This window comes from Mercenaria mercenaria, chromosome 13 (genome assembly GCF_021730395.1).
Source record: "Mercenaria mercenaria strain notata chromosome 13, MADL_Memer_1, whole genome shotgun sequence".
NCBI lineage: Eukaryota > Metazoa > Mollusca > Bivalvia > Venerida > Veneridae > Mercenaria > Mercenaria mercenaria.
The window spans coordinates 42,447,364-42,472,746 of NC_069373.1; the positions used below are offsets into that span (position 1 = coordinate 42,447,364).

The 25,383-nt window shown below is 33.8% G+C and overlaps 1 protein-coding gene across 1 annotated transcript in view; it reads left to right on the forward strand.

Moving 5' to 3' along the window:
• Positions 1-731: 731 nt before the first annotated feature.
• Positions 732-25,383, forward strand: part of LOC123530400 (fatty acid synthase-like) — a 315,596-nt gene continuing 290,944 nt past the window's right edge. The window contains exon 1 of the mRNA XM_053520841.1: positions 732-811. Coding sequence (XP_053376816.1) covers positions 805-811 — 7 coding nt within the window. The 5' untranslated portion in view covers positions 732-804. The remainder of the gene's footprint in view (positions 812-25,383) is intronic.

The following is a 25,383-nucleotide window of genomic DNA, read 5'->3' on the forward strand; positions in this document are numbered from 1 at the left end:
TTTTGCTGTGTTATTTAAAAAATTATCACAAATCGGGTATATACTTGAAAATTATAGTAATATTTTAAAAAATTGAGCAATTTATTTATTTGGACCATTTTATGGGCATTAAAATCACGATCAGTAAACACTCTCATGAGTTCTTCTTGGTTTTTGTTTTCAAGGAATAAAAAAATTTAAATAAGCCTTAATTGGTGCAGGAAGTATGAAAAAAGATTTTTGGGGAAAATATTGAAGGTCAAAAAAAAAATATTTGAAAATTTTTGGTATATACTTATCAAAAATAATTTCTTTGTTAGAAAAAAATTGTGGTGACAACCATGTATTTTATTATTTAAAGGTAGCACTGTATTTATTCAGGAAGATTAAAAAATTTTCTAAAGAAAAATAAGTAAAATAGGAAAACTTTACACAAAATGGAACAACAACATCATGTTTAGCTTATCATTATAACTACAAAACGTAGTTCTGCAACTGTACTTCTGCAGAAATTAAAAGTATGAAGAACGTTTGGCATATTTTGGCGGTTTTGTACTTTTTGAAAAGTAATATTATGTGATAAGTTTAGAATGAAGCCAGTGTTATTTTGAAATATAGATTATTAAATGTTCACGGTCTAACAATATGCACAATGTTAGAAAAGTTCACCACAGAAAGGAAAAGGGTAGAAGTTGGTAAAACCATTTCCTGAGGTAACTAATAAGAATCTCAAAATTTATTTCAAGACTACAGAATCAAGGTACAACCAAGAAGACTGATTTTGCTGTTGGAAGTTGCAAACACGCGCCTGCGTTCGAAAACAGAATGCAAGGTGCGGGGAACTCTGGTGGTTACTGATAGCGATGGTCGGGACGGATTTTTAATAAAACTCCGTTGTGCGCATGTGGGAAGTTGTGATAAGTGGTGTGTCATGTAGACTGCCCTTTTGAAACATGGAAAATTTCGGGAGAATCTCTTGGGAGGAGTTGATATGGTTAAGAAGATATTCTAGATGGAAAATGGTATAGTTTTATTTTTATTCAGGGGGGAATTTGGAAATACATGAACAAATTTTAGTCTCAACTTTGCAGAAGTATTTTTCAGATTTTGATCATTTTTTTCAAGTTGTTGATAATCCGTTGTAGGTGGGGTTTTAGTTTATAGATTTCTGCTCACTTTACGTTTTTTTTAAAATTTACATGCTGCCATGGTTTTAAGCTTTTGTTGATTGAGCAAGCTATTTGAATGCTGAAATGCGTATGGGTCTTCTTTTCTCCTGAAATCAGGAAAAAATTTGTTTTTAAAACCCATGCATGAACTTTTTTCGAGTCTAAAAGCTTAGGAAATTTTGTTCATCAGTTTAATAAAATTTTGAAAGTTTTTTTGTGATCACAAAAGGTTTATTTGTAAGTAAATTTTCCCTATGCAATAAATGAAGACTGAGTTTTTATCAGTGATCTAAAAATCTATATCACTCACGCTGTGTTTGTACAATTTTTTTTAATTTCTTTTTTTGCTTTCTTAAAATGGAAATTTTTGTTTGCTTATCGAAAACCCGGGAAATGTATCTCCAACAGAGGTGACAATTTTCACATTTTCTTGTCTTTCACGAAAAAAACAAGTATCCTCTATATATAGAAAATCGGTTCCCTTATGATACTACAAATAAAGTATTCTATATACCTCCCTTGAATGTACTATTATCTCCTTTAGGAGTGAATTTTCGTTAACGATATTTTTTTAACAAGATCACATTTAACTTTAAAAGACTTCAGGCGAGCTATTGAATCGTTTAGTATCCGTTGTTTTCTTTAACTGCTTTCTTTTAAAAATTTCCCTTTTCATTTTTAAAACGGTTCAATGATCCCCTTTAAAGGGCTAAAAAAGTAAATAGAAATTAAAAGGGCTCACAACGCTTCATTAAATAACCGATAGATAGGGTTTCCCACATGATATCTTGAAAAGCTGTTTCAAATGTTCTATTGGATTTACAAGGATCCCACAAGCGTAAAATACAAAATTTTTTGAAACAGTTCTTTCTGATATGTGATTCAGATTTTATTTTATTTTTTATTAAAAATATTAAAATTTTTTGTTTTTTTGATGCACGTGGGTTGCACCGGCGTTTTCAAGAGGTTTTAACACTTTTTGGGTTCCCGTTTGATATTCACCAGTTTTGGCCGAAGCAAATCACAATCTAAGTTTATTCAATAGATTCGTTTGGGGAAAACCCAATTAGGGCATGCTAAAAATAGAAAAAAAAGACAACATGTGGCTGAAATGAATTAATTATTTATTAAAAATTGCTTAATTTGAATGATTTACTGCTGTCCAATTTGCAAAAAAATTAGTATATTTCTTACAAAAAACATTTTGTCCATTTACAAAAAACATTTGATAGGAAAAATTGATAACTATTTCCTTGTAAATCTCAAACATCAAAGCCCGTATCATTATGCCCCCAATGTCACATTGGTTGGTTACCCATTTGGCTTAAAAACTTTTTTGTTTTAAATTTATTCGGGTAGCTCTATATTGTCATATAACTCATGTTTTTAGTTTTTGGGAAATTTGGAATAAAATTTGTCTGTAAAAAAAAATGTCTGCAGATAAAAAACTTAACCAGAATGTTATCTTTAAGTTTAGTGGATTCCCTCACCCTACTTTTGATACCTAGGGTGAGAGAAACGTTTTGTTAAAATCATATTACTTAAGGTTAATTCATTAAGCTCTTTTTCCCTTTTGTCTGTCATGTGTCGAAATAAAGATATTTCATTCGAAGAAAATTTAAAAATTTTTGTAAAACTGTGTGACAGGAAACCCCTTTACGGGACAGAACATAGAACAAATAACACCTTTAAAATTTTTAAAAAATTTATTTACTTAAGTGTTTTTTAAAATAAATAATGATATAAAAAAAAAAATGATTTAAAAGAAAGAAAGAAAAAAAAATCAAAGTTCAGTATCACCAGATACAAAGTTTTACAGTTCTTTTAAAAAGTGACGGAAAAGTTCTTTAATTTATGCGAATTTTAAAGTGCACAAAAAGAATTTTTGACTATTTTCAAATTAAGTCCCTTTAAAACCGTAAATACGTCGTTCCCGTTTTGGCCCCCTATGGGGGTGGTGATTGCACCCTTTGAGCTGACTTCAGAGGTAAAAAAAATCTCGTCTTTGCGGTTTAGGGGGCCAACCCATGGGACGAAAGCTCTGCGTGGGTTATAACCCAGGCGAGTGAGAAAAGTGAACCTGGGGATTGTACTTGGGTTATGAAAACCCCCCCGGGGGAAAATCGTCTGGGGGGAAGAATAAAATATATAACAAATGGTAAGCCCCATAGCAAAAACAAAAAAAATCAGGGATAAAATGCCCCTTTGGGTACCCATCCTCCGTAGGCCCCAAAAATAATTGTACTTATTAAAAAAATATTGCTACTAGTTCATACGCCCACGTGTTAAAATACGTACAAATTACTTCCATTATTACAAAAATTATTACTTAAAAGACAAAAGTCAAAGTATGAAAGATATGAGGTTTATGATGAAACATTATGATACGGAAATGATAAATGCAGTTTTTTACAACTACAAATTAAAAAATTAAATGTAAATAAAACGTTATTTTAATTTTTGGCATCTTTTTTTATCAATCCCATACCTACAACGGCATTATTGATGTGCAAAGATGGCACCAATTAAAAATTTACAAAAAGCAAATTCGTGAATTGGTATCCCCCCCAAAAGGGTTTGGGTGAGGAATGGAAAAAAGATATACCCAAAAAAGTGAAAGGTTTTAAATAAGAAGCAATAATTTCTTTATTCAAAATAAATTTAAACAGAAAACAATGTTTAATTAAAGAGTTATAATAAATGTTGATACTTTGATCCTGACCAAAGAATTTATTTTGAATGGGATTGCTTACTGAATAAGCAGCATTTAAAATTTAAAGCATTTAAATTGTTTTATGAGCCTGAATTTTAAACGGGAACGAAATTTGTCTTCGGTGGTTTGGCACCGGTGTTGGGGTTTAAATGCATTTGAACTTAAAAGGCATTTTCCTTAAGGAAAAAAGGTAAGATATCTAAACTGGCTGAGGGCAAGGTTTGTGCAGCACAATTAACATGTAAAGGTTTTGGGCTTTTAAAAAAAAAAAAAAAAAAGGAATGGAAATTTATATATATTAAAATTTATTTTAAAATTTTATTTTTTTGGGGGGTGGGGGTGCGGGGGAAGGGGAGGGGAAACAAAATTTCAATGTTGATTATAAATTTTGTTTGAAAATTAAAAACATGAAAAAAAAAAGGGTTAAAAGGGTGAATTGGTGGGGGTGGGGGGGGGGGGGGGGGGGGGAGGGGGATGCAGATCGTGGTGGATGATGGGGGGGAGAAGTGAGGTGGGGGAATGGTACAATTGGGAAAGGTTTTGAAAAAAATCTAAAAAAAAAAAATGAAAATTTTTTTTGTTTTTTTTTTTTTGGGGGGGGGGGGGAGGGGGTTGAGAGGGGAGGGGGTTGACCAGGAAAGTGGGTGCCCGGTTTGTGGGTGCGAATTCACATGTTTAAAATAAATGTTCTATAAAAGAATGAAAAAAAATTTAAATGAAATTTTCTGCCAAATGGTAAGTTTTTTTTGTAAAAAAAAAATTTATGTGGATTTTTGGGAAAATTTAAAAGGGGAAAAACTTGAAGTTACAAAAAAAAAAACCGTAAAAAAACGTTGTCCCCAAAAACCCACTTATAGTGCTCAAAATTCTTTTAAAAGTTTCTAGTTTGGGTAAAATTATAAAATTTACGAGAAAAATGTAATATCTATAGATCTTGTCCCCTATTATTTAACACTAGAAATTTTAGGGCCAAAAACTTGGTGTTACGGGGGAATCTGTCTAAAACTTGAGGGCCCCATAACTCATAGTGGTAAACATGTATATAAAGTTTGTTTTGAAAAAAATCAAAATAAGGAATTTTTTTTTTTTTTTTTTTTTTTTGGGGGGGGGGGGGGGGGGGGTGGTGTCAGGGGGAGGTGTGTGATTAAAGGTGGGGGGGTGCCGTGTGGGTAAAAACTTTCACATTTTTCAAAAAAATGTTAGGGGAAAAAAATGAAAAAAATTTAATGAAATTCTCCCAAATGGAAAGTTTGTTATGTACAATATGGGATTTTTATACAAAAAAAGGGGCAAAATTTAATTTACAAAATAGATCGAATAAAATTGTGTGTACAAACCTATTAGGGTGATCAAAATTTGTTTTAGTTTATATTTAAAGTCAAATATATAAAAATGTTAGATGCAGAAATGCCCATATTTTAGTCCCCTTTTAGTTAATACAAAAAAACTTCAAAGGGGCCCAAAATTTGGGTGTTACTTGGGCATCTGACTGAAACTGACGGGCCGCAAAAAACTCATGTGGTGAACATGTATATAAAAGTTTTAAATAAATTTCCAACCATTTCCTAGAAATGGCCCCGGGAGGGAGGCGGAGGGGAGGGGAAAAGACGGAAGGACGGACGGACGGAAAGAGGAAGGACGGCGGAGGGGAAAGACGGAGGGAAAGGAGGCGGACGGACGGACAACCCCCAAAACATATTCCGACTTTCGTCGGGGGATAATAAATTTACATACAGGGTACTAAACTTGCCAAAAGATTTATACTAACAAAAAAAAAGCGTAATGGGTTCCTAACAACGAAATGTTTGAGTAAGTTTTTGAAAAAAAGTACTTTATAATATCTGTTACAAATTTCAGTAAAAAATTTTACTCTTTAAAACGAAATTTTTAGACCCCTTTTTTCGAAATAATTTAAAAAGTCTAAAAAAAATTTAAAAAAATTACCCGAATCGAATAGCTAAAATCACATGCCAAAAAGAAAATTTGTTACGAATTCGTGAATGCACAAAAATTTACCAAATAAAATCGTAATGAAAAATATACAAAAAACAAAAAAATTTCTTACCTCGATCGAGCAAAAATTTTGAAAAAAATTATCAGACATGTTGCTTAAATGTGGAAGGGGGTGGTGTGGAAGGCATATCTAGTCCAAGTCTTTTAAAGGGTAAGTCCGTAAAATACAAAATTTTATGGGATTCACGGCCTTGCAAAAATTTTTTTTTTGTTTTTCCCACGGGTTCAAATATAGCGGGGAATTAACTACTTTGGGGGATTAAAATTTTGCAATTTGGGCCCATTATAGGGGTTTTTGGGGAAAAAAAACATAAATTCTGATTTTTAAAAAAATATAATTTCTTATTCTAAACCAAATTTTAAATGAAATTTACATGGTTTTAGTTATGAAATAAGAAAAAAAGTTAGAGGTTTTTTTGTGAAATCTGCTTTACCTTAAAAACCAAAAAAAATTCAAAAGATGATGAACACCGCATTTTCACTACAGATAAAAAAGGCCCGTATGTCAATTTTTTGGGAAAAGTGTAGTTATACCAAAGGGCAAAAGTAAAGTTCAGATGAGAAATTAGGGATCATTTCATTTCTTAAATTTTGTCTTTAATTAATTTTCTGGTTCTTTGGTTTATATGGCCCGCCAAAGCGAAGCGGAACTTGAAGGGGCTTGTAAAAAATTTATGCATCTTTTTTGGCGTACATCCAAAACAAACTAATAGTTGGACCCAGTTACGAATATTGTTGGAGGTTTGTGAAGCTTCATTGATGCAGGTGGTCTTTTAAAGTCCCAAATGCTACATTTTATAGAATTTAAAAATTATTTGGGAAATTTTATATCTTAATAGTGGCAAAAGTATGTATTCTAACCAATGGCCATGCAAAAACAACAAAGTATGTATGTATTTAGATATATAGAACTCGCTAATCCCATAATTCCGGGTATCTCGATGGCATTATCAAGTCTTGTCACTAAAACACATTGAAGTAAAACGATCGATCCCTTGGAATTCGAGAAACCGAGTTCCAACTGTATATACAAATGTATACTACTGGGTATTATATCAATTTTTGTTTGTTAATATGGGTAGGTCGTCAATATGCTCATATCGTTTGGTCGGTCCGTTTGGAAAACTTTTTATTGGGTTTTGAATGAAAAGTAGGAAGTTGAAAAATTTTGTCGTAGTAAAAGTTATAAAAGGAAATTTTTTTGGGAAAACGCCAAAATGCAAAAAAAGCAAGATATTACGTCGGTTTGTTGAGTGTTCATGAGAGGTAATGGAAAGGCAACACCCCTCAACCCCCAGACCGGCCCCTTAAACGGAACCTAATACAAAATTTTGATGGTCCCTGCCAAGAAAAGAAAATAAACAACCCATGAATACAAGACGGAAAACTTTTTCGCCCCACACGGGACTTAAAAAATTTTTTGTAAAATCTCATAAGTGGTTTCCCTTTTATCAGAAATTATGCATTGTTTTAGGGTAAGTACATCAAGGGGTTTTTGTCACGGTTTCAACAAGAACGAAAATGCTCCGAGTCCCCTTCTGTTGTAAACTTAAAAGATGTTTCCTGTGTTTGTTGTTTTGGGTTAACGCAGTTTTTTTTTGTAAAAATCTGAGAATCCCCAAGGGTTGGGTTTGGGGACGAGCCCCAAGGGGGAGTGCACCAAATAGCCGGGGGGGATTTGCGTGTTGTTTCATGAAAAAACGTTGTTATCGCTATTTTGCATACAACCAACTAAAGTGCTGGAAAAATCAAAAAAAAAAAGACTATTCAGTGACATTTTGCCCATCGAAGTCGGCGTTTGGTTGTTTTGGACAATGTTTTTTTTATGTTTTTGGCCCACAGAAACAGTGATTTTTTATAATGCTGAAGGCATTTTTGATGGGTATTTTATAATTTAAAAATTTTTTAAAATAAATATGATTTCCCCCCTTTTTCCCAATATCGGGGAAATTTAGGTTTTGGGGACTGGGGTTAGAGAAAAGGGGTTTCCGGATCATGTTTTACACATATTTTCGGTGTAGTGAGATGCAGACAGAAACAATTTGCTTGGTTTTTAAAATTTATGTCTGTCCTTACGTTTTTTTTTAAAAATTTGTGCAATAGAATTGGTTTTTCGATCCATATTTTCATATCGTTAGAAATGAAATCTTTAGGCTTTTATATGTAGAAAATTTTGTTTGCCCCCAACCCCCTCACGTCAAAATTTGATAAACACAAAATTTTAATTTTTCCAACACGAATGAACTTATATTGAATTCATAAGCAAACATGGGTTTGGGGAGATTACAAAAAAATTGAAAAATATAAAATAAATACCTTCTGTTCTCAAATGTTCATTAATTGGAAAAAACCTTTAACTTTCGCTTCGTCATGTTTTGTTTACTTTCACACCTCAAATCAGTAGATGCTGATGTGTAAAGTAGACCAACATTTTTTTAAAGTTTTGTGAAGATTTAAAGTTTTGCATGTAAAATTTTTCGCTCAAATTTAATTTTAAAAACGAAATGTATTTTTTTAAAATTGTTTGCTATCATTTTCGGATTAAACGCGGCGTTTTTAAACTTATTTTGGGAAATACGCGTAATAAAACAAATTTAAGGAAAATCAATGCGTCGGTACAAGAGGGTAGATTACTACAAGTTAAGTAAGTAGGTTTAAAAAAAAGTATTTTTAATAAAAATGCAAAAGAAAAGTTTCTAAATTAGGACCCTTTGACTTTGGCCCAAAATTTATTTGGGGTCCCTCTTTGTTACGTTGGACCCCCAAGCATATTCAAACGTTTACCAACAGCGCGTGCTCACGGGAATCTCTGTTTGTCACGTTTTTTTTCCCTGTTTGTGCTGGTCGAAATCGGCAAAAAACAAGGGTTTTTTGCAAGAATGATTATTTTTTTTTCTCTGGCTTATCCTGTCGAGGATCGCAGATTTTTGCGACTTTTTTTTTTTTGCGTTTTAAAAAATAAATTTTTGGGAGGGGGAAAATTTATAATTTAACATGTCGATTTTTATTTCCCGTTAAAAAGGAAGGAATCAAGCTTGTATATTTGGTTAAAAAAACGTTGACACGGGACGGTAAAAGAGCATTATGACGTCAAATTTTCGTATGCGCCGATACAAAATTCCCCGGGTAAATAAGTTAGCATAATTTTTTCATTGTTTTCAAAGGCATGTCAGAAAGAAAAAAAATCAAGGCCTCGATTTCAGTATTAAAACTACGCATTGAACTCGAACCGTGGTAAATAGACGTAAACCACCCAAGGCCGTGATTATTTGTTTAAATTTAAAAAAAAAACAGGTAATGATTCAAAAGTGAAGCTTTTCTTGTTTCCCACCCAAACAGTTACAGATCATTGGTGACTTTCAGCTTTTGATGGTAGAAAAGGGAGACCCCCAAAAGCACTCCCGGGGACTATTTTTGGCACGGATGGGCTTTGGGGAAAAAAGTCGAAGCTTTAGCCGTTGGATGGGTTTTTGGCTTTAAATAATTTACCAAACGAGTTTCGAATCGTTATGAAGGGATGTCATTTTTAAAACAGGCCCTTTTCCCCCTCGGCCCCGGAGCAATTTAAACAGAACATTCATTTTTTTCACGGTGTCAACCAGAGGATATCAGGGGTTCAAAGACGGTGTATTTATTGGGCAAATGTTGAGAGCCCCGATGAGGAGAAGGGGGTTTAAAACACGTGGATTTTCCCCGACGGATGCACAAATCTATGTTTTCTAACGACTTTATTTTCTTTGATTTGAAAGGGACGTGCCCAGATTATTTTATAGCAAAAATTTTTGTGGTCCCTCCTTTTAAATTTAATTTTGAAGCAAAAAGGTTTTATAAACTTTTTACAAACGCCCTTTAAATGGGGTTAAAGGTTCAAGGGTTAATTTTTCCGTATAAAAATTCAAATTTTGTTTTTTCTTTCGTTGTCATTTTACCCTCAGGATTTTTTTTTGATTTAAATTCTTAAAAACCCTTTAAAGGAAATTCAGAAACGGGGTGAAAAATTTATATAATTGGAAAACTTGCCGAAATGTGTTTAGTTATGCTAACTAAAGATTAAGGCCGCATCTCTGATTTAATCCTATGACTGCGTGTCCTGTCTTTATCATACCAGCCTCTGGCTTGATATGATAGAACCGTGAATTAAATGTTTCACACCCGAACTTCCAGTCATTTGGCCTTGAATTTGGCCCGTCTATGTACTATTTAAACAATATTTGTGTAAAACATCGTGTAATTGGGCAGCCCTTTTCGTTGGAAATCAAGGGGGCGACGTTACGCCTTTTTATTTTGGTTCGGTTTGTTATTTCTAAAACTTAAAGGAAATTTAGCGGGGGATGTCCCTTAATCAAGGCGACGTTTGAAACCTTTTTTAAATTTTCCAAAAACAAAAATTAGGGTCGATTTGATTCTGAAAGTCTAACCTTTGAGCATGCTTCATTATAAAGCAGGGTACTTGTTTTTGTGCTACATACTAAAAAGTATACCATTATACATATCTGCAAATAAAACAACTTATTCAACTTGTTTATGTTATTCTAGTTTCTGTAACAGTTTGTTATTTTCCTTTGCAAGACTTTTTAAAAGCTCCCCCAAAAGGAAGGCAGATGTCAACCATGCACCTTCGCAATACGCCACCTTTAAAAAAAATTTACCGAAAGAATTTTTCCTTTTTAAAACTGGTGCACCGGCTGACAAAAAACCACTCGAATTGTATACTTATTCAATGAAAAATTTTTATCATAATTATGGTATTATATTATGGTAACCTATTTTCTAAGGTTTTAAAATTTTTAAAATTTATGGGATTTTGTTTAAAAAGTAGTATCAATTTTGGGCCAGTTTCACCAAATTGATTCGGCATGTCACAAATTTATTGGCCTGGATCAAGCATTAACATATTCGTAGTGGATGTGTGATGCAGCGATTGTTTGGGGGAGCTACTTGTTTAAATCCCGCTGTTGCTATACAGTTTATGAAAAATTGGATGCTCTCCCCGAAGGAAAGTGTAAACGTTTTTTACACTGAAAGGGTGTAGCGTCCCCTTTTTATTTGTTACACCCAAAAGAAAGGGCAAAGAATTGTTTAAGTATAATAAATACGTTTCCTTTTTCATATTCAATATCTTGACACTATTTGTAATTGTCAAAATAAATGATACAAGTAAAATCGTTACGTTTTTGGACTCTTTTGATTAAAATAAATAATGTGTTTTAATTTTCTTTGAGCACCAGTATTCAAACCATTTAAAGGTTGAATTACTGTGGCTTATTCTGTTCTGAAAGGGTTTGTAAAAAAGTTTAATTTAAGTCAAATGACGCCATTTTTGCAAAATCATAATTTTAAGGAAAGGGGACATGCTGGACTTTTTCTGTACCCAAGATAAGAAAAAACATGTTGAAAACCCTTGTAAAACATTTTTTGTCCCCTTCGGGCTTTGAATGACGTTGAAGGTATGTAAAATGATTTTTAACTTTTTCAAATGCGGGGATTTGTAGTCAACATTTGTCGGGGTCGCGTCTGCGCTGTGTTCCCGATTTTGGGTTTAAATTTTTTATGTAAATAGTATTCAGAATCTACTGATGGGAAAGGGGCTGAAAAATTCACATGTTTTCACTGTAAAAGATCTGAAATGCACTTTAAAAAGGTTTGAATTCCATTTTTCATTTTACAAAGGTGTCCCCCCTTTTAAAGTGCATTTTTTAAAAAATGTTATTGATTAAAAGATACAAGGGGGAATGTCTAGACTCAGGATTTTTTTAGGCAATGGTTACTGTCAAAGTGATAGGTAATGTAAGTTTCTTTGTTTGCAGGCAAGGTTACTGTGAAATGGGGTAAATTAGCTGTTAAAACAAGAAAGAACCTGTGCTAAACGTTATACTGTACATGATTCATCAAAAAGAAACAGTGAGGGAAAAAAAGCCCGGACGTTTCGTTGATTTGGGATTCGTGCCCCTATAACACAAAACATTGAATGTCAGTAAAAAGTTGTAGGCTTCGTTTTTAGCTATGCGGTCATTTCTTCGAATGGAGACATTTATAATTATGTTTGCTTAACTCGTATTAACTTGCACCCATGTATACGATAAGACATTGAATTGTTGAATATCACTTTCTTTTTTCGGTTAATAATATTTTTTTTGTTTACATTGTTTGATGACGAATCCAGCTAAATAAAGATTTTTTTTTTTAGTATCATTATTATAAAAAGTACTAGAGTAAGAGTTTATTTTTTAGTGTTTAAAGGTCCATTATGTCTCCCCCATACATGTATGGCACGCCCAATTTTTCTAAATTTTGTGAACCCGGTTCCGGTCGAAAAAACCCGGATTAACAATTTATAAACCCGGGTTTTTTGAACGTTAAAACCGGTTTTTTTAAAAAAAATAACCCTTTTTTTCGAGCGAAACATAGGATAACGCCGTTTAAAAAATGTGTGGTTCACGCTTGTAAACGTGGTTCCGGTCGTTTTAAATAGGTTCTGTGTAAACTATGGTTTACGAGCGTGAACCGGGGGGGTTTGCGACGTAAAAAAAAAATAGGATAACGACCGAAATTTGTAGTTCAATCGAGAAACCCAGGTTATCAAATAAAAACCCTGGTTTACGGGCCCATATATTTTTGGAATTTCGGGCCCGTGAAATGGGTTAAAGGCCGTGAACCCATTTTAGAGCGTGAAATCGTTTACGAACGTTAACCCCGTTTACGACCGTGAGCCTGGTTTTGCCCCTGATTTAGCTTTCGGGGGACTGTTGGCAAATTTTCCAATAATTTTCGTGAACCCCGGGTTCATGGTCGAAAAAATGGATAAAGATCGTTTAAAAAAGGTTTTCGAACGTAAAAACATGTTAACCCATTTTTCGAGCGAAAACTAGAATAACGTCAAGACATAGTTCACGCTCGTAAAAGTAGGTTCACGTTTTGTAACCCCGGTTACGACGTAAAATAGGTTCCGTTCGTAACTTGGTTCACGCTCGTGACCCGGTCACGCTCGTAATATAAGAAACGACCCAAAATTCATAGTTCTGAGAAAAATGTTTATCGAAGTAAAAAATGGTTTGCATTTTTAAAATTTTAGGACTATCAAATCAACTATCAATTTGAAACTTTGGTGCGAGCGTGACCTGGGTTTATGTTCGATAAAAATAGGTTTTTTTGAACAAAACTATGATTTTCGGTGAAATATAGGTTCACGTTCGAAATTTGGATAACGACCCAAAATTTATAGTTCAAACGAGGGAAAATAGTTTTTTCGACGTAAACTGGGTTTTAAGAGGTAAATTAGTCTACGCCGTTATCTTGTTTTTGCCGAAAATTAGGTTGTATTTGATAAAACCAGTCTTTCGACCAAGACGTAATTTGGTAATTGGGTTGCCGTGAACCCTAGTTTCGGACGGAACCTATGTTTACGGGTGACTATGTTACGAACAATCTAGATTTTCGGGGCCTTATCATATGTTCACGCGCGTAGCCTTTTTAACGGCGTAAACCATGTTCACTTCGTAAACCCAAGTTTACGGCGTTAACATGGTTCCGTTTGTAAACTATGGTTTACGCTCGTGAACCGGGGGTTTACGCCCGTAAAAATGGTTCACGCCCCCTGAATTAGGATAACGACGAATTCATGTTAAAACGAGAAACCCGTTTATTAAATAACCTGGGTTCCCAGCGTAAACTTGGTTTACGCCCGTTATCTTTGTTTCGCTCGAAAAAATAGGTTAGTATTCTTAAAACCTGTTTTACGTTTTTCGTCGTTTTTTCTAGTTTTTTCGCCAAACCTGGGTTCCGAAATTTTTGGACAATTTGGGGTGCCCTTACATGGGGGGAATATTGTTTTTGCCTTCGCCGTCTGTCCATCCGCGTCGTCTGTCCCATTAAGTTGTCCGTTTAACAGGTTTTTAAAAAGCTGGCTGGATTTTGCGAAACTTTACAGGAGTGATCATTTGGGTGCATATCGCCCGTTCCCCTTCATTGCACAAAAAGGCCCCAGAGCTAAAAATGAAATTCTTGTCCGCTTTCACGGTCAAACTGTGGCTTAATTTTTACGAAAAATCAGGGGTGTCAGTACAAAACTAGTTGTTCTATTGCCCGGCACATTCCCCTTTGCTGACAAAATTTCCGCCAGAGCTAAAAATAGAAAAAAACTTGTCGGCTTTCAAAGGTCAAAATGCTGTCTGGATTTCGGGCGAAATTCAAGTATGATCAGCACCAAAATAGTGTGCATATCGCCGGCACGTTCCCCTTCGCTGAACAAAATGGTCGCGAGAGCTAAAAATGGAAAAATATTGTCCGGCTTTCACAGGCAAACTGCAGGCTGGATTTCGACGAAATATCACAGGAGTGTTCAGTACCAAACCTAGTCGTGCATACGCGGCACGTTCCGCTTTGCTGCACAAAAAAGACCAGAGCAAAAAAAAAAAAAATCTTGTCCCCCTTTCCCCGGTCAAAAAGTTGGTGGATTTCGACGAAAATTTTCAGGATTCAGTCCCAAGCCTGTTTTGCTATGCCCGGACGTTCACTTCGTGGAAAAATGGCCCCAGAGTAAAATGAAAAAAATTGTCCCGGTTTCAAGGCAAACGCTGGACAGATTTAAAGAAATTTACAGTAGTGATCAGTACCAAACCCGTTGTGCATTCGCCGAACGTTCCGCTTCGCTGCACAAAAAGGCCCTCAGAACTAAAGGTATAATAGGGGGGGGAAATTGTTTTTGTGACAAAAAAAACTTCTGTTATCCCTTTTTTTTGCAATGTGGTGTATATATTTTGTTTGTAAACATGAAATAAATTTATTTCTTTTTAAATCCTATTTTCGTAGATGTTTTTAAGGGAAAGTTGGATTAGAGTCAAATAATAGAAGTTTTTTCCAAAAAATTTTATGTTTTATCGTTTTATGGCTTTAAAAGGTAAACTCGTGTGCAAAACTGCAATATGATTTTCTAACTATATAATTAGGATAACATTGTTGTGCCCCCCCCCCCCATGAGGGTGGGGGGATATGATTTGTCTTGTCCGTCCCTCCGTCCCCGAGAATTTTTGTGTCGCGCCCAGCTCCAAAAGTATTTGAGTGAGTCCAAAAACTTTAAGGATGTTGGTCAGCATGTGTAGTTGTGCCCTGGTGTTTCGCGTCGGATTTATTCAGTTTTTTGTAGAAAGTTAGGGGCCCCCGCTTTGTTAAAATTTGTCATTTTAAAGTTGTGTCGCGCGTGTCCAAAAGTTTTTGACGTAGGTCACCAGTTTAAAAGGAATGTTGGTCCATGTGCAGTTGTGCACCTGGGGTTCGGGTCGATTCATTAGTATTTTAGGGTTTGGCCCCTGACAGGAAAAAAAAAGTCTTTTAGTGTTTTGTGCCGTGCTCGAAAAAATTTTTTCCTCAGTCATTATTTACTACACAAGCCGACTTCTTTCCAGTTTTCAAAAAAAAAGTTTGTTAAACTGTATGTTAAATTGTATTGCCCGAATCATAAAAACATTAGAGAATTTTTTTTATAACCCATGAAGTGTTCTCTTTAGGATTTATCAGCTAGGCCGAGTTTTTGGCCAATAAGGAAATAAAAGAGGTTTTAAAAGTTTGTGTTGCAAACATCTTAAAAAATTGTTTAACCCCGAGTCTTTAACAGTTACGTGGCAAAGGGGGTGGGGGGACATGTGTCCTATGGGGCACCATTGTTTTTGGCAACTTTTTTATCTTTTTTGAAAATGAAATAATAAAACAAAAAGTTTGGAATTCAAGGGGGCCTTTATTATTAATACCCCCTTTAAATCCATCAAAGAAACACATGCCTTGTTTTTATTATTCAAGGGGTAACATTTTATTGGGGGAAATTCGAAGAAGTTACTTAAAGGAAGTTACAGGAGGATGCATTGACCCGACCCCGGTGTCTTTGTTTGGGCTCATGGAAAAAGGGGTAAAGGTGGGGATCCACAAAAAGCCAATGCATTGTGCGATGTTTTCGTAAAGGCCGGAAGGTCCATTCCCATTGGATCAGTGAAGTCAAAAAATGGGACACACTGAACCGATGGTAAAAATTTTTTTCGGTAACTGCGTATTTTGATTTTGTTGCTATTGAAATGTCAAACATATTCCATGGTAATGAGCATTTTTTATGTTCCTGCCTTTGCAATTTAAAAAAATGAATATTTTCAGGTCTAAAGCTGTTGCAAGGTGTTTTGTATGGGGAAAAGGAACCATCCTGGCAACTTGCATTACCCTTCCCCCAACGAAATTTTCCCGGTTGGCTAATGGGAAACGAAATAGTCGATCACAACAAGAAATTTGAGTTGGACTGGTTGGGGTAAACTATTTGGTTAGGAGGTTAAATGTCCAACCCCTCCTTCAGTCAACAGTTGAGAAAAATGGTTTTGAAGGGTTTGAGAAGGAAAAAACTGTTTTTTATAGTTCAAGGTCAGAAAAAAGGTTTAGAAGAAACCCTTTAAAAAAAGTCAGAAGTTATCCCAAATGATTTACATTTACCTCTTTAAAGAAAGAGACTGCCCCTTTATGTTGCTCACATCCTTTTCAGGGGTTTACGTACTAAAAGGCGCGAGAAATACCCAATTCGGTACTTTCTTTTGTTTGCCCTTTATGTTTTAATATGGAAGCTTTCAAAACTAGATAGGTCTCTCACTGAGTGGGGAATATCCGTTATATAGAAATTTACGACGTGCATAAATTGTGAAATTTACATAGATATTTATTTGATGTATGAATATATTGTTGTATAGTCTTGAAATGTCACACACAACGGTTATATTATGTTCCAAATGCAAGGTGCGCAAGTTAGACTTCACTGGAAGCGGTTTTAAAATTTGATTTTCCTATCCTGGTCGCCCATGCAAGACAGTATAGAACTATAAACTAACGTATTTTGCCTTATACTCATTTAATCTTTGCATTAACAACTATACATTTAGCTTAAATTCATTAGAAATGCTAGTTTTAAACATTATTATTGCTTCTCCTTGAAATTAAAAATTAAAAATTTTGAAATGCTTTGTAGATTCATTCAAAACGGCACCCTTTTAACACGCCGGTTTGTTCAATTTTTTAAAGGGAAAAGTCATGTACAGAAAAAAAATTACCCAAAATTTAAAAAGAAAACTCAGTTTTTTTAATATTTTAATATTAAAAAAGAGAAAATTACAAAAAAAATCCCTTAAACCTTTATAACTCCATTGGGGGTTAAAAAATTTTAAAAGGGGGTTTTTCTTACCATTTTTTTTTAAAAAATTTTTCCTCCACCTTTTAATTGTTTTCCCTTTACTTAAGGGTCCCTTTTCTGTCTTTGTTTTCAAGGAAGTTTTTTTTTTAAAAATTTCTACCTTGGATAATTTGTGCTGGGGTTTTAAGTAATGGTGTGTATTTTATTAGGGAAATATCAAACATGTGTACATACAATATTGCTTAGTTCCATGATAGTAATCAAATATTATATTCATATGTGATAAGCTAATTCTGCTTGTGCAAAACCTAAGTCTAAACTGGGAAATTTGAAGATTTAAAAAAAATCATAACTTATGTAAACTCTGACCCCATTGGTTGCAAAAAGATGTTTTTGAAAAACCCCGGGAAAAGGACCAATGCTTTCTAGGTTTATGTAAAAGGGCCCTTGCACTTTCGGAGATAATTTTAATTTAAAAAAAACAATTTGACCCCAAAACTTTTAAGCAAAATGCAAAAATAAAACAGGTGTTAAAGACCCCCAAGTATGTTTGTTAATGCGTCCCCCTTTTTCTTTACATTTCCCTTAAATTTAAATATTGTAAAAAACATTTAACATTAGGGGCAGAACACGTTACGTGCTGACATAAAAAACCCGGGTTTAGATTTATGTTAAGCCCTGAGGGTAAGTACTTTAATTTTTCCCAAAAAACTCAAATGATATTGTTTCTTAGCAAATTTTTTAGAAAACAAGTTAAAAACCCACCAGGTGGTATGTTTTTTACTGGAAGGGGAAACGTGGCAGGTATGGGAAGAAAAATGAGGGAAAAATTAACCCTTTTTAGAACTTCAAATTGAAATCAGATCAACCTACAGCCATATGAAAAATTTCGGGACAAAACATTTTTAATGAATGGAGAGGAAGTTACCTTTGAAAATGTCATCACCATTTGTTGGAATAACTGCAATTCAAGTAAGTAAATAATATTTCTTTAAGACACTGTGATACGCTGACCAAATCCCACTCTACGCTGATCAAATCCCACTCCATGGGCTTTTTATTTCGAATTTTTGGTGCAGAATTTATTTTAAAAACCCCTTGAGTTTTTTTAGGGTTATCAAAAGCCCTTTTATAAAAAAGTTGCATTTAAAAAAAAAACCCTTGGGGTTTTAAAATTTTTCTCGCTTTTTAATTTTTGTTTTCAAAAATTTTTAAAGTATTTTAATCCCCGAGAAAATGCTTTTGCTTTTCAAAATATTGATGTAACAATTTTTACAAAATTTTGGGGGAAAGGGTTTTTTACTTTACTCATATATAATTTTACCTAAAAGAAAAATTTTGAAAAAAGGGATTCAGTTATCAAAATGAAAAAAGTTTCCTGAAACAAAAAAGCTTTTAGAAATAAAAATATAATTTCACTTTGGGTTTCTAGTAAAAGTTCTAAAAACCTTGGGGTTTATTAGACCGGATGGTATTGTTGGTCACCCCGTTGGAAAGCTTGGCTTTTGCTTACCGTTTGGAAGCATGAGGGAAAGGGGAAACATTTTTAAAGCACATTTTGGAGAGGTAAATTGTTACAGAATGTAAAAACTTCCCACCAGGAGGAATGGCTGCAGTCGGTGGTGGTTTTAGAAAATTTGTTTTTTCTATATTTTTGATTGAAATGTATACATCAACGTTTTAAATACTCCTGTTTATATTATGTATACATGTGCCATAAAATCAAGTAACATTTGAGAATATTCCGTCACCTAAATTTGCAAATCATTTTTTAAAAAACTGCTTAAAAACAATACAAAATTGGTAAAAAACGGGGGTCCTTTTGGGGGCCATGGGCCGACTAATGGGAGCTTAAAAACCAAGATGGGGAAAAAACAACGAACAAACGAGGTGAAAAGCCCGACAAACAAAAACTATGATAGGAAAAAGTCAAAATTATTTCGTATTTTCCCATCATCGAATTTTCCCGATTTTCACCACCAGGTTTCATTGTTTCGAATTTTAAAACCTCGTGGTTGCAATTTTTTCCCCCATCGTATTTTCGAAAATTTAAAACCCTACAGTTTAAACATTTAACCATCCTACTTCGTTGTTTTGACTTTTTAACATCGAGGTTTCGTTTTTTCGCCCTTTTCACCCTCGGGGTTTCGACATTTCCCATCGCATTTTTTCGACACTTAATTTTCGTACTTTCGACTTTTAAACCTTTCGTATTTTCCCGACTTTTAAAACATATAGTATCCCCTTCCTGTTTGCCGATGGCCCCCCATTTACCTTTCCCAGGGGGGTTTGAACATAACCCATGTCGGGGATGAAGGGGTTTTGTCCCTGTATAAAAAAAAATTTAAATTTTTTAGGTATAAAAAATTTCGTTTGATAAAGTTTTTTTCCAAGTTATTTTCAAAAAGAAAAATAAAAATTTAAATCCTGCAAAGTTTTTTCTTTGCACAAATTTAAAAGGACTTCAGATAAAAATTTATATAGAGGATTTTACTTTGAGTTTTTTTTCTTTATTGAATTTTTTAAAAAGGGAGTTAAATTTAAAAAATAAAATGCGAGGCTCTGCAGATTTACATGTTTTTTTATTAATTTTTTCCCGGGATTTTAAAAAATTTCCCAATGGGGAAAAGTCAAAAGGGAATATTCTTTTTACCCACTTGAAAGCCTTTCTTGTCAAAATTTTTAAAAAATTTAAAAAAGTCAATTTGATCAACGTCCCCTTTTAACTAAAAATGAGGGTCGACGTCAACGTCAAAGCTTTATTACACTAGGTATTTTTAATTTTTTATTTAAGGGCTTTTTACATTCCGCAACGTCAGACATGTGATAAAATGTTTTAATACCCTTTTTATAGAATTCCCCTTTAAATTAATTTATTGAAGATTTAACACTTTTTAACTTTGTACATTCTATTTTTTTAAATCAAAAAAATTGGGATCCCGGGTTAATATTTCCCCCTTACATTTTTTTATATAATGTGAAAACTAATCCATAGGGATCAAAAACTCTGTCGGGTCAGTCATTGTTTCACCTGGATGGGCAAATTGATTTTTTCCCGACCTACCTCAAATTCACTTTTTTTTAAACAAATTGGTGTAGGGTTTTACACCAGACGGGCCCCCTTTAAACACGTGTTTTTACCCAAAAATTTTGGGTTTTTCTTTGATATAAATTAGGGTCCAAACCCCAAAAAAAGTACAAAGAAAATTTTTTTTCCTCATTTAAAGGGTTAAAAAAAGCCATAGATCCAGTTAAAACTCAGAAAAAAAGACTAAACCCTTTTAAAAATATTGTAAAAGGCCCAAAAAGTGCATTACTATGATAGAATAATATGTTTTTACACAAGTTTTTGAAAAAAAATAATGCTCATTTTTTTGTTACTGCTTAATCCGTCCCATTTTGAAAAGGCTTTGGGAAAAAAAACCCAACTGATTAGCACTCTATGTGTAATGGGATTTATAAATGTGATTTTTAATACTTTATTGAAATAGTTCAATTGGGCTCCAATTCACGAAAAATCGAAATATAAACCCTAAACATTGTATGTTTTTAAAATTTTAAAAAAAAAACCCTTCATATTAAACCAAACCCCGTTTTTAAATGGTAAAAAGCCCTTAGTTTCTTGCGCATTGGCATCTGGGAGCGATACTACGATGTTGAAAAGCGAAACTACACTGTAAAAAGTCGAAAGTACGAGGGGAAAAAACCTCGAAAATTGAGGAAAAAAAGGTCGAAACTCAAAGTTTAAAAAATCACAAAAAAATTGGTGAAAAGTCGAAATTTCGATTGTGAAAATTTAAAAGGGATGGTAAAAAGTCAAAAGCAGATGAAAAAATTTAAAAAAAAGTACGATTTTAAAAGCCCATCGGGAAACCACGAGGGTTTAAAAAGGCAAAGAAACGATATAAAATACGAGTAATTTAAATTTTTCCCATCGTATTTTCGTTTTTTTTAACTTTTCATCATCGTAGTTTCTTTGTTTTCATCTTATCGTAGTTTTGACTTTTCACCGTCTAAGTCTCGTTATTTCGACTTTTCAACATTGTAGTATCGTTTTTTTTCGTTTTTTTCCCAGTTTACTTTAAGGGGACGATGGCACTAAGGGGGGACACCATGATAATACAAAATGAAAGGGGATTTTTAGTTTAATTGTGTCACTTTTAAATTTTAATATTAAGAGGGTTTTTATATCTTTTTTGGGTTTTTTTTATATGGATTTGATTCATAAACCCATTTAAACAACATTTTACAAGGGAAATTTCCCCCCCCCCCCCTTTTTGTATATGACTTAATGGATAAATTTCGGGGGTTAAGTGGCGTAAAAGGCGTTTGAACAGTTCCAGAGAACGTGGTGCCACCCTGTCACAATGCTGAGGATACAGTCACTGTCTCGGTCCTAGGGTGCTTTTCAAAAAATTTTTGTCCCAAAATGAAAGAGGACAGATATTTGAAAAAGGGAAGTAACCAGCTGGCGGGGTTTTTCATTGAACCAAAATTGAGGGGAAGTAGCCCATCACAAAAATTCACACTAGATAAATTTAATTTGTACGGGAATTTTTTTTAAAAATTTTTAAAGGGGATAATTTTTTGTTTTTTAAAAGTTTCAGCACCCTTTTCTAAAATTTTATTATATTGTCGCCCAAAACATGTATTTTGTCGGGAAAAAGTGATATTTTTTAAATTTAGGCCTCTAAAAATGTAAGGCTTAAAGGGTCTTTTAGCAAAAATATCAAATAAATCACCCTTCACTCTTAAACATTTTTTGGGCCCAATAAAATTTAATATGACAGAAAGGTTTTGGGAAATTTGGGAAAACTAAAAAATTTATCTTTGATCTGTTTATTTGGCTTTCATTTCCCTTATTTTTTGGGAGAAGTTCAGGGTTGAAAAAATTTCTGAAACGTCTTTGGGTTTAATGGAAAAAAAATCAAAACTACTGGTATTAAAATTGTCAGAGATTGTTTATCATACTTATTATTATAATAAGATAATGTTCAACATTAAGTCAGGTAAATTATAAATCAATGTAAAACCCGGGCCCCGGGCGTAGCGTAGGGTTTTAATTGTATGGCCCCAAACCCCGGGGGTCGGGGCTTTTTTAATTTGACCCCATATTTGGTTTTTCAATTTTCACGGTTGCTTACGCAAAACCCTTTCACTTTTAAAAAACCCAATTTTTAAACCTTCAGGGAGTCAACTCTTTGGCTGAGGGGTTTTAAGGCTTTTGGACTAGCATCGAGCTACCGGGGTTCAAATCCCCCCTCGGGCATTGGGGAAATTTTTCGTCATAAAACCCCTAGCCTTTGATTTTTTACGGCTAAACGTCGATGAGGGGGGTCGCTTTCCGGGATACGGACTTTATTCGTGCCAAAAGGGGCATTTTTTAAACCCAAAAAAATGGTTTACACGTCATTAAAAAATGATGACGTTCCTTACCAAAACCCTCGAATCTTTTTTTTTCGGGGGCCGGGAGCGACCCAAGTGGGAATCCCCCAAATTTTTCGTATAAAAGGTATCCCTTTTTCATTTGGTACGGCAAAAAAGGGGGAGGGGATTTCGAGAGTGTTTTTAAAAAAACCGTTTTTAAAGTTTTCCCATCAAAAATTTCAAGCAAAAATAAACTAGTCTAAAAAAGATTTAAAACTTTATTTTTTGATTTTTTTTTCATTATTTGTTTTATGCGAAATTTTCAAACCCCCCTCTTGTTTTTTATCTCGCCAAATTATAAAGATTTGAACGAAAACTGGACACAATGTTTAACAATTATTTTTTTTTCATAAATTTTAACCCAATGACAGCAATCGGACGAAATTTCTTTAGCTTAATGGTTACAATAAGGTTTACCCTGGGATAAAAACGTCGTCAGAAAATTTTAAAATTTTGCAATGGAACATTTTTCAAAATTTGCATTTTAAATGAATTTTTTTCATATCGGTTTTGTGGGGGCCACAAATTTGGACACCTTTATTAATGGATGACGGTCGAAAAAAGTACTTTAAAGTCGAAATTTTAAATTTTACTAAACCAACGAAACAAAATGTGTATGATACTAAAATGAAAATTTTAAAATATTATTAGTTTGTACTTCGAAAAACTATCCGCACGCATTAAAAATTTTTTTATCGGGCGTTTAATACTACTTTCCAAATACACCAGCACAAAGTTGCATTAATTTTGTGATTTTATATTTTTGTCTTTGCGTCTCGGCTGAAACAATTTATGCCCAATTTTTAAAGGCTTTTTTTTTTTTAAAAATTTTTTTTGGGAGATGGGAAATGTTGCTGATATTTATGTAAGATCTTGTTTTATTTTTTTAAAAATATTTTGGAAACATTGTAGGTAATTGAAAATCCAAAGGAGAGGCAAAAAGGGTTTCAGCCTCAATCCCAAAAAATAAAACTGGTCCTTTGATCTTGAAAGGGTTTTCCCCATCCGCCAAATACCATGAAAAATAATCTGGTCGGTCCAGTTTTTTTTCGGGAAAAAGGGTTTTAAAACCTGTACCCCCAAATGCTGTGTCATGGAGAAAAGTCCTCTTTGTCTTCTTCAACCCAAATTTTTAAGAGATCTTTTTTAAAGACTGTTGCATTCTGGGACTGATGGGGAGAGCAATGGGGAAAAGGGTCAAATTTTTGTCTCTCAAATCTTGGAAGGAAAGTTTCAAAAACTATATTTGAATTTTAAAGCGCATTTGTAATACGATGCGGACAAAAAGGGGAGGACTTTGTTAAAATGATTTGCAAGTGCTAAAACCTAAAACAAACCCACCACCAACACAAAAAAGGATAAAAAAACTGACTTTGATGCAATCTTTTAAAGAAAAAGATTACTTTGTTTTCGGGTAAAGGGGGTTTTTAAATTGTTTTTGTGTATTAAAATTGTTAAGTAGATTTGTCACTTTTTTAAACAATTTTTTACAAAGAAATAAAAGGGAAGTGTTTTTTAGGGGATTCTGGTAAATTAAAATTTCATTAATTGGGATTGCCAATATTTTCGGATTTACCAGAAAAGGAAAGAAAATGAATTCTTTGAAACTCGTTTCCGAGATACCTTTTTCCTGTCCCTGGGGAAACCCCCGATGGTTTTCACCTTTTGAAAAAGGGGGCCCCCCACTCTCAGCATTGGAATGTTGTTACAGCTGACATTTTTTATTGGAGGGGGAGCAAAGGTTGTGGTTTTGATATTGAAATGCACCTGAGTCTAAAGATAAAACCTAAATTGGACCCCCAAGATAGATGGCCGCGTGTTTTTTCCCGGCTGCTGGAAATTTTTTTCTAGTTTTAAAAAAACCCTTAGCTAAAACAGAAAAGGGAAGCATATGAGATTTAAAACAGTTTTAAATTGGAGGACTTTAACTTTCCCCAGAGTAACCTTCCTACCAAAAGTGTAAGATTTTCCCTTCTTAATAAACAAAAAATTGAGGAAATATTTTCTCTTTTGAATATTTACAACCTACTTGGTGAAAATAAAAAAACGTTTCAATAAAAGGGGGGTCGGGGAAACCCTTCAGAGCTTGGTTTTTAGGTCAAAGGGGCCATCCAGGGGTAAAAAAAAAGGTTGGTGTTCCTACCCAGGAGAGCATTCCAAGGGCCAAAAAAACAGAAATGGGAGTGAAACTCATTGGCTTTCCTCGTAAATTTAAGCCGGAAAGTCCCATAATGTCCCCGTTTTTATTTGGGAAACTTGGATACAAGAAAACGAAAACATATTAGATGGTAAACACTTATTCTACTACTATAACTCCCCTATAAACTTTGTTTTAAGTTCAGACTCGGGTTTTCTGTTTTTCAGGTAAAATCCAATTTTGACGTCCGAAATATCCCAGGTCCCCAAAAAACTTTAAAATAAAAGGGAAAGGGGAAAAAAATTTTCCCAATTTGGAAAGGGTTTTACGTTCCTGAAAGCACGTTCTTACGGGAAAAGATCAGATTTTGACTTTAACAATAAAGGGGTTTTTCAGAAAAAATCACAGATGTGTATAAAAAGAATTGGATTAGGGGATATAAACATGGCCCCACATTTCAAGGAAATTAAAGGGCTATATGTCAGGAAAGACACATCAAGTCTTTCCCGTGAAGAAGTTACCCAAGGGGCACATGTTTTCATTTTAAAATAAAGCTTTTGCCTTTGACGCGAAGGAAATTTAATGCATAAAAAAATTAAAAATCACTTACAAAAAAAGGAATTTTAAACCCTTCCCACTCTTTTCAAAAAAAATTTTTTTTTTTTAAGGTGTAATATTTGCCCTTTCAAGCACAAAGATAAAGTTTTTTTATACTTCATGGACTTTTAAATTTGTTGTTTACCTAATAAATTAGAAGTTTGGACTTGAAACCCAGTATTTAAATTACTTGTTT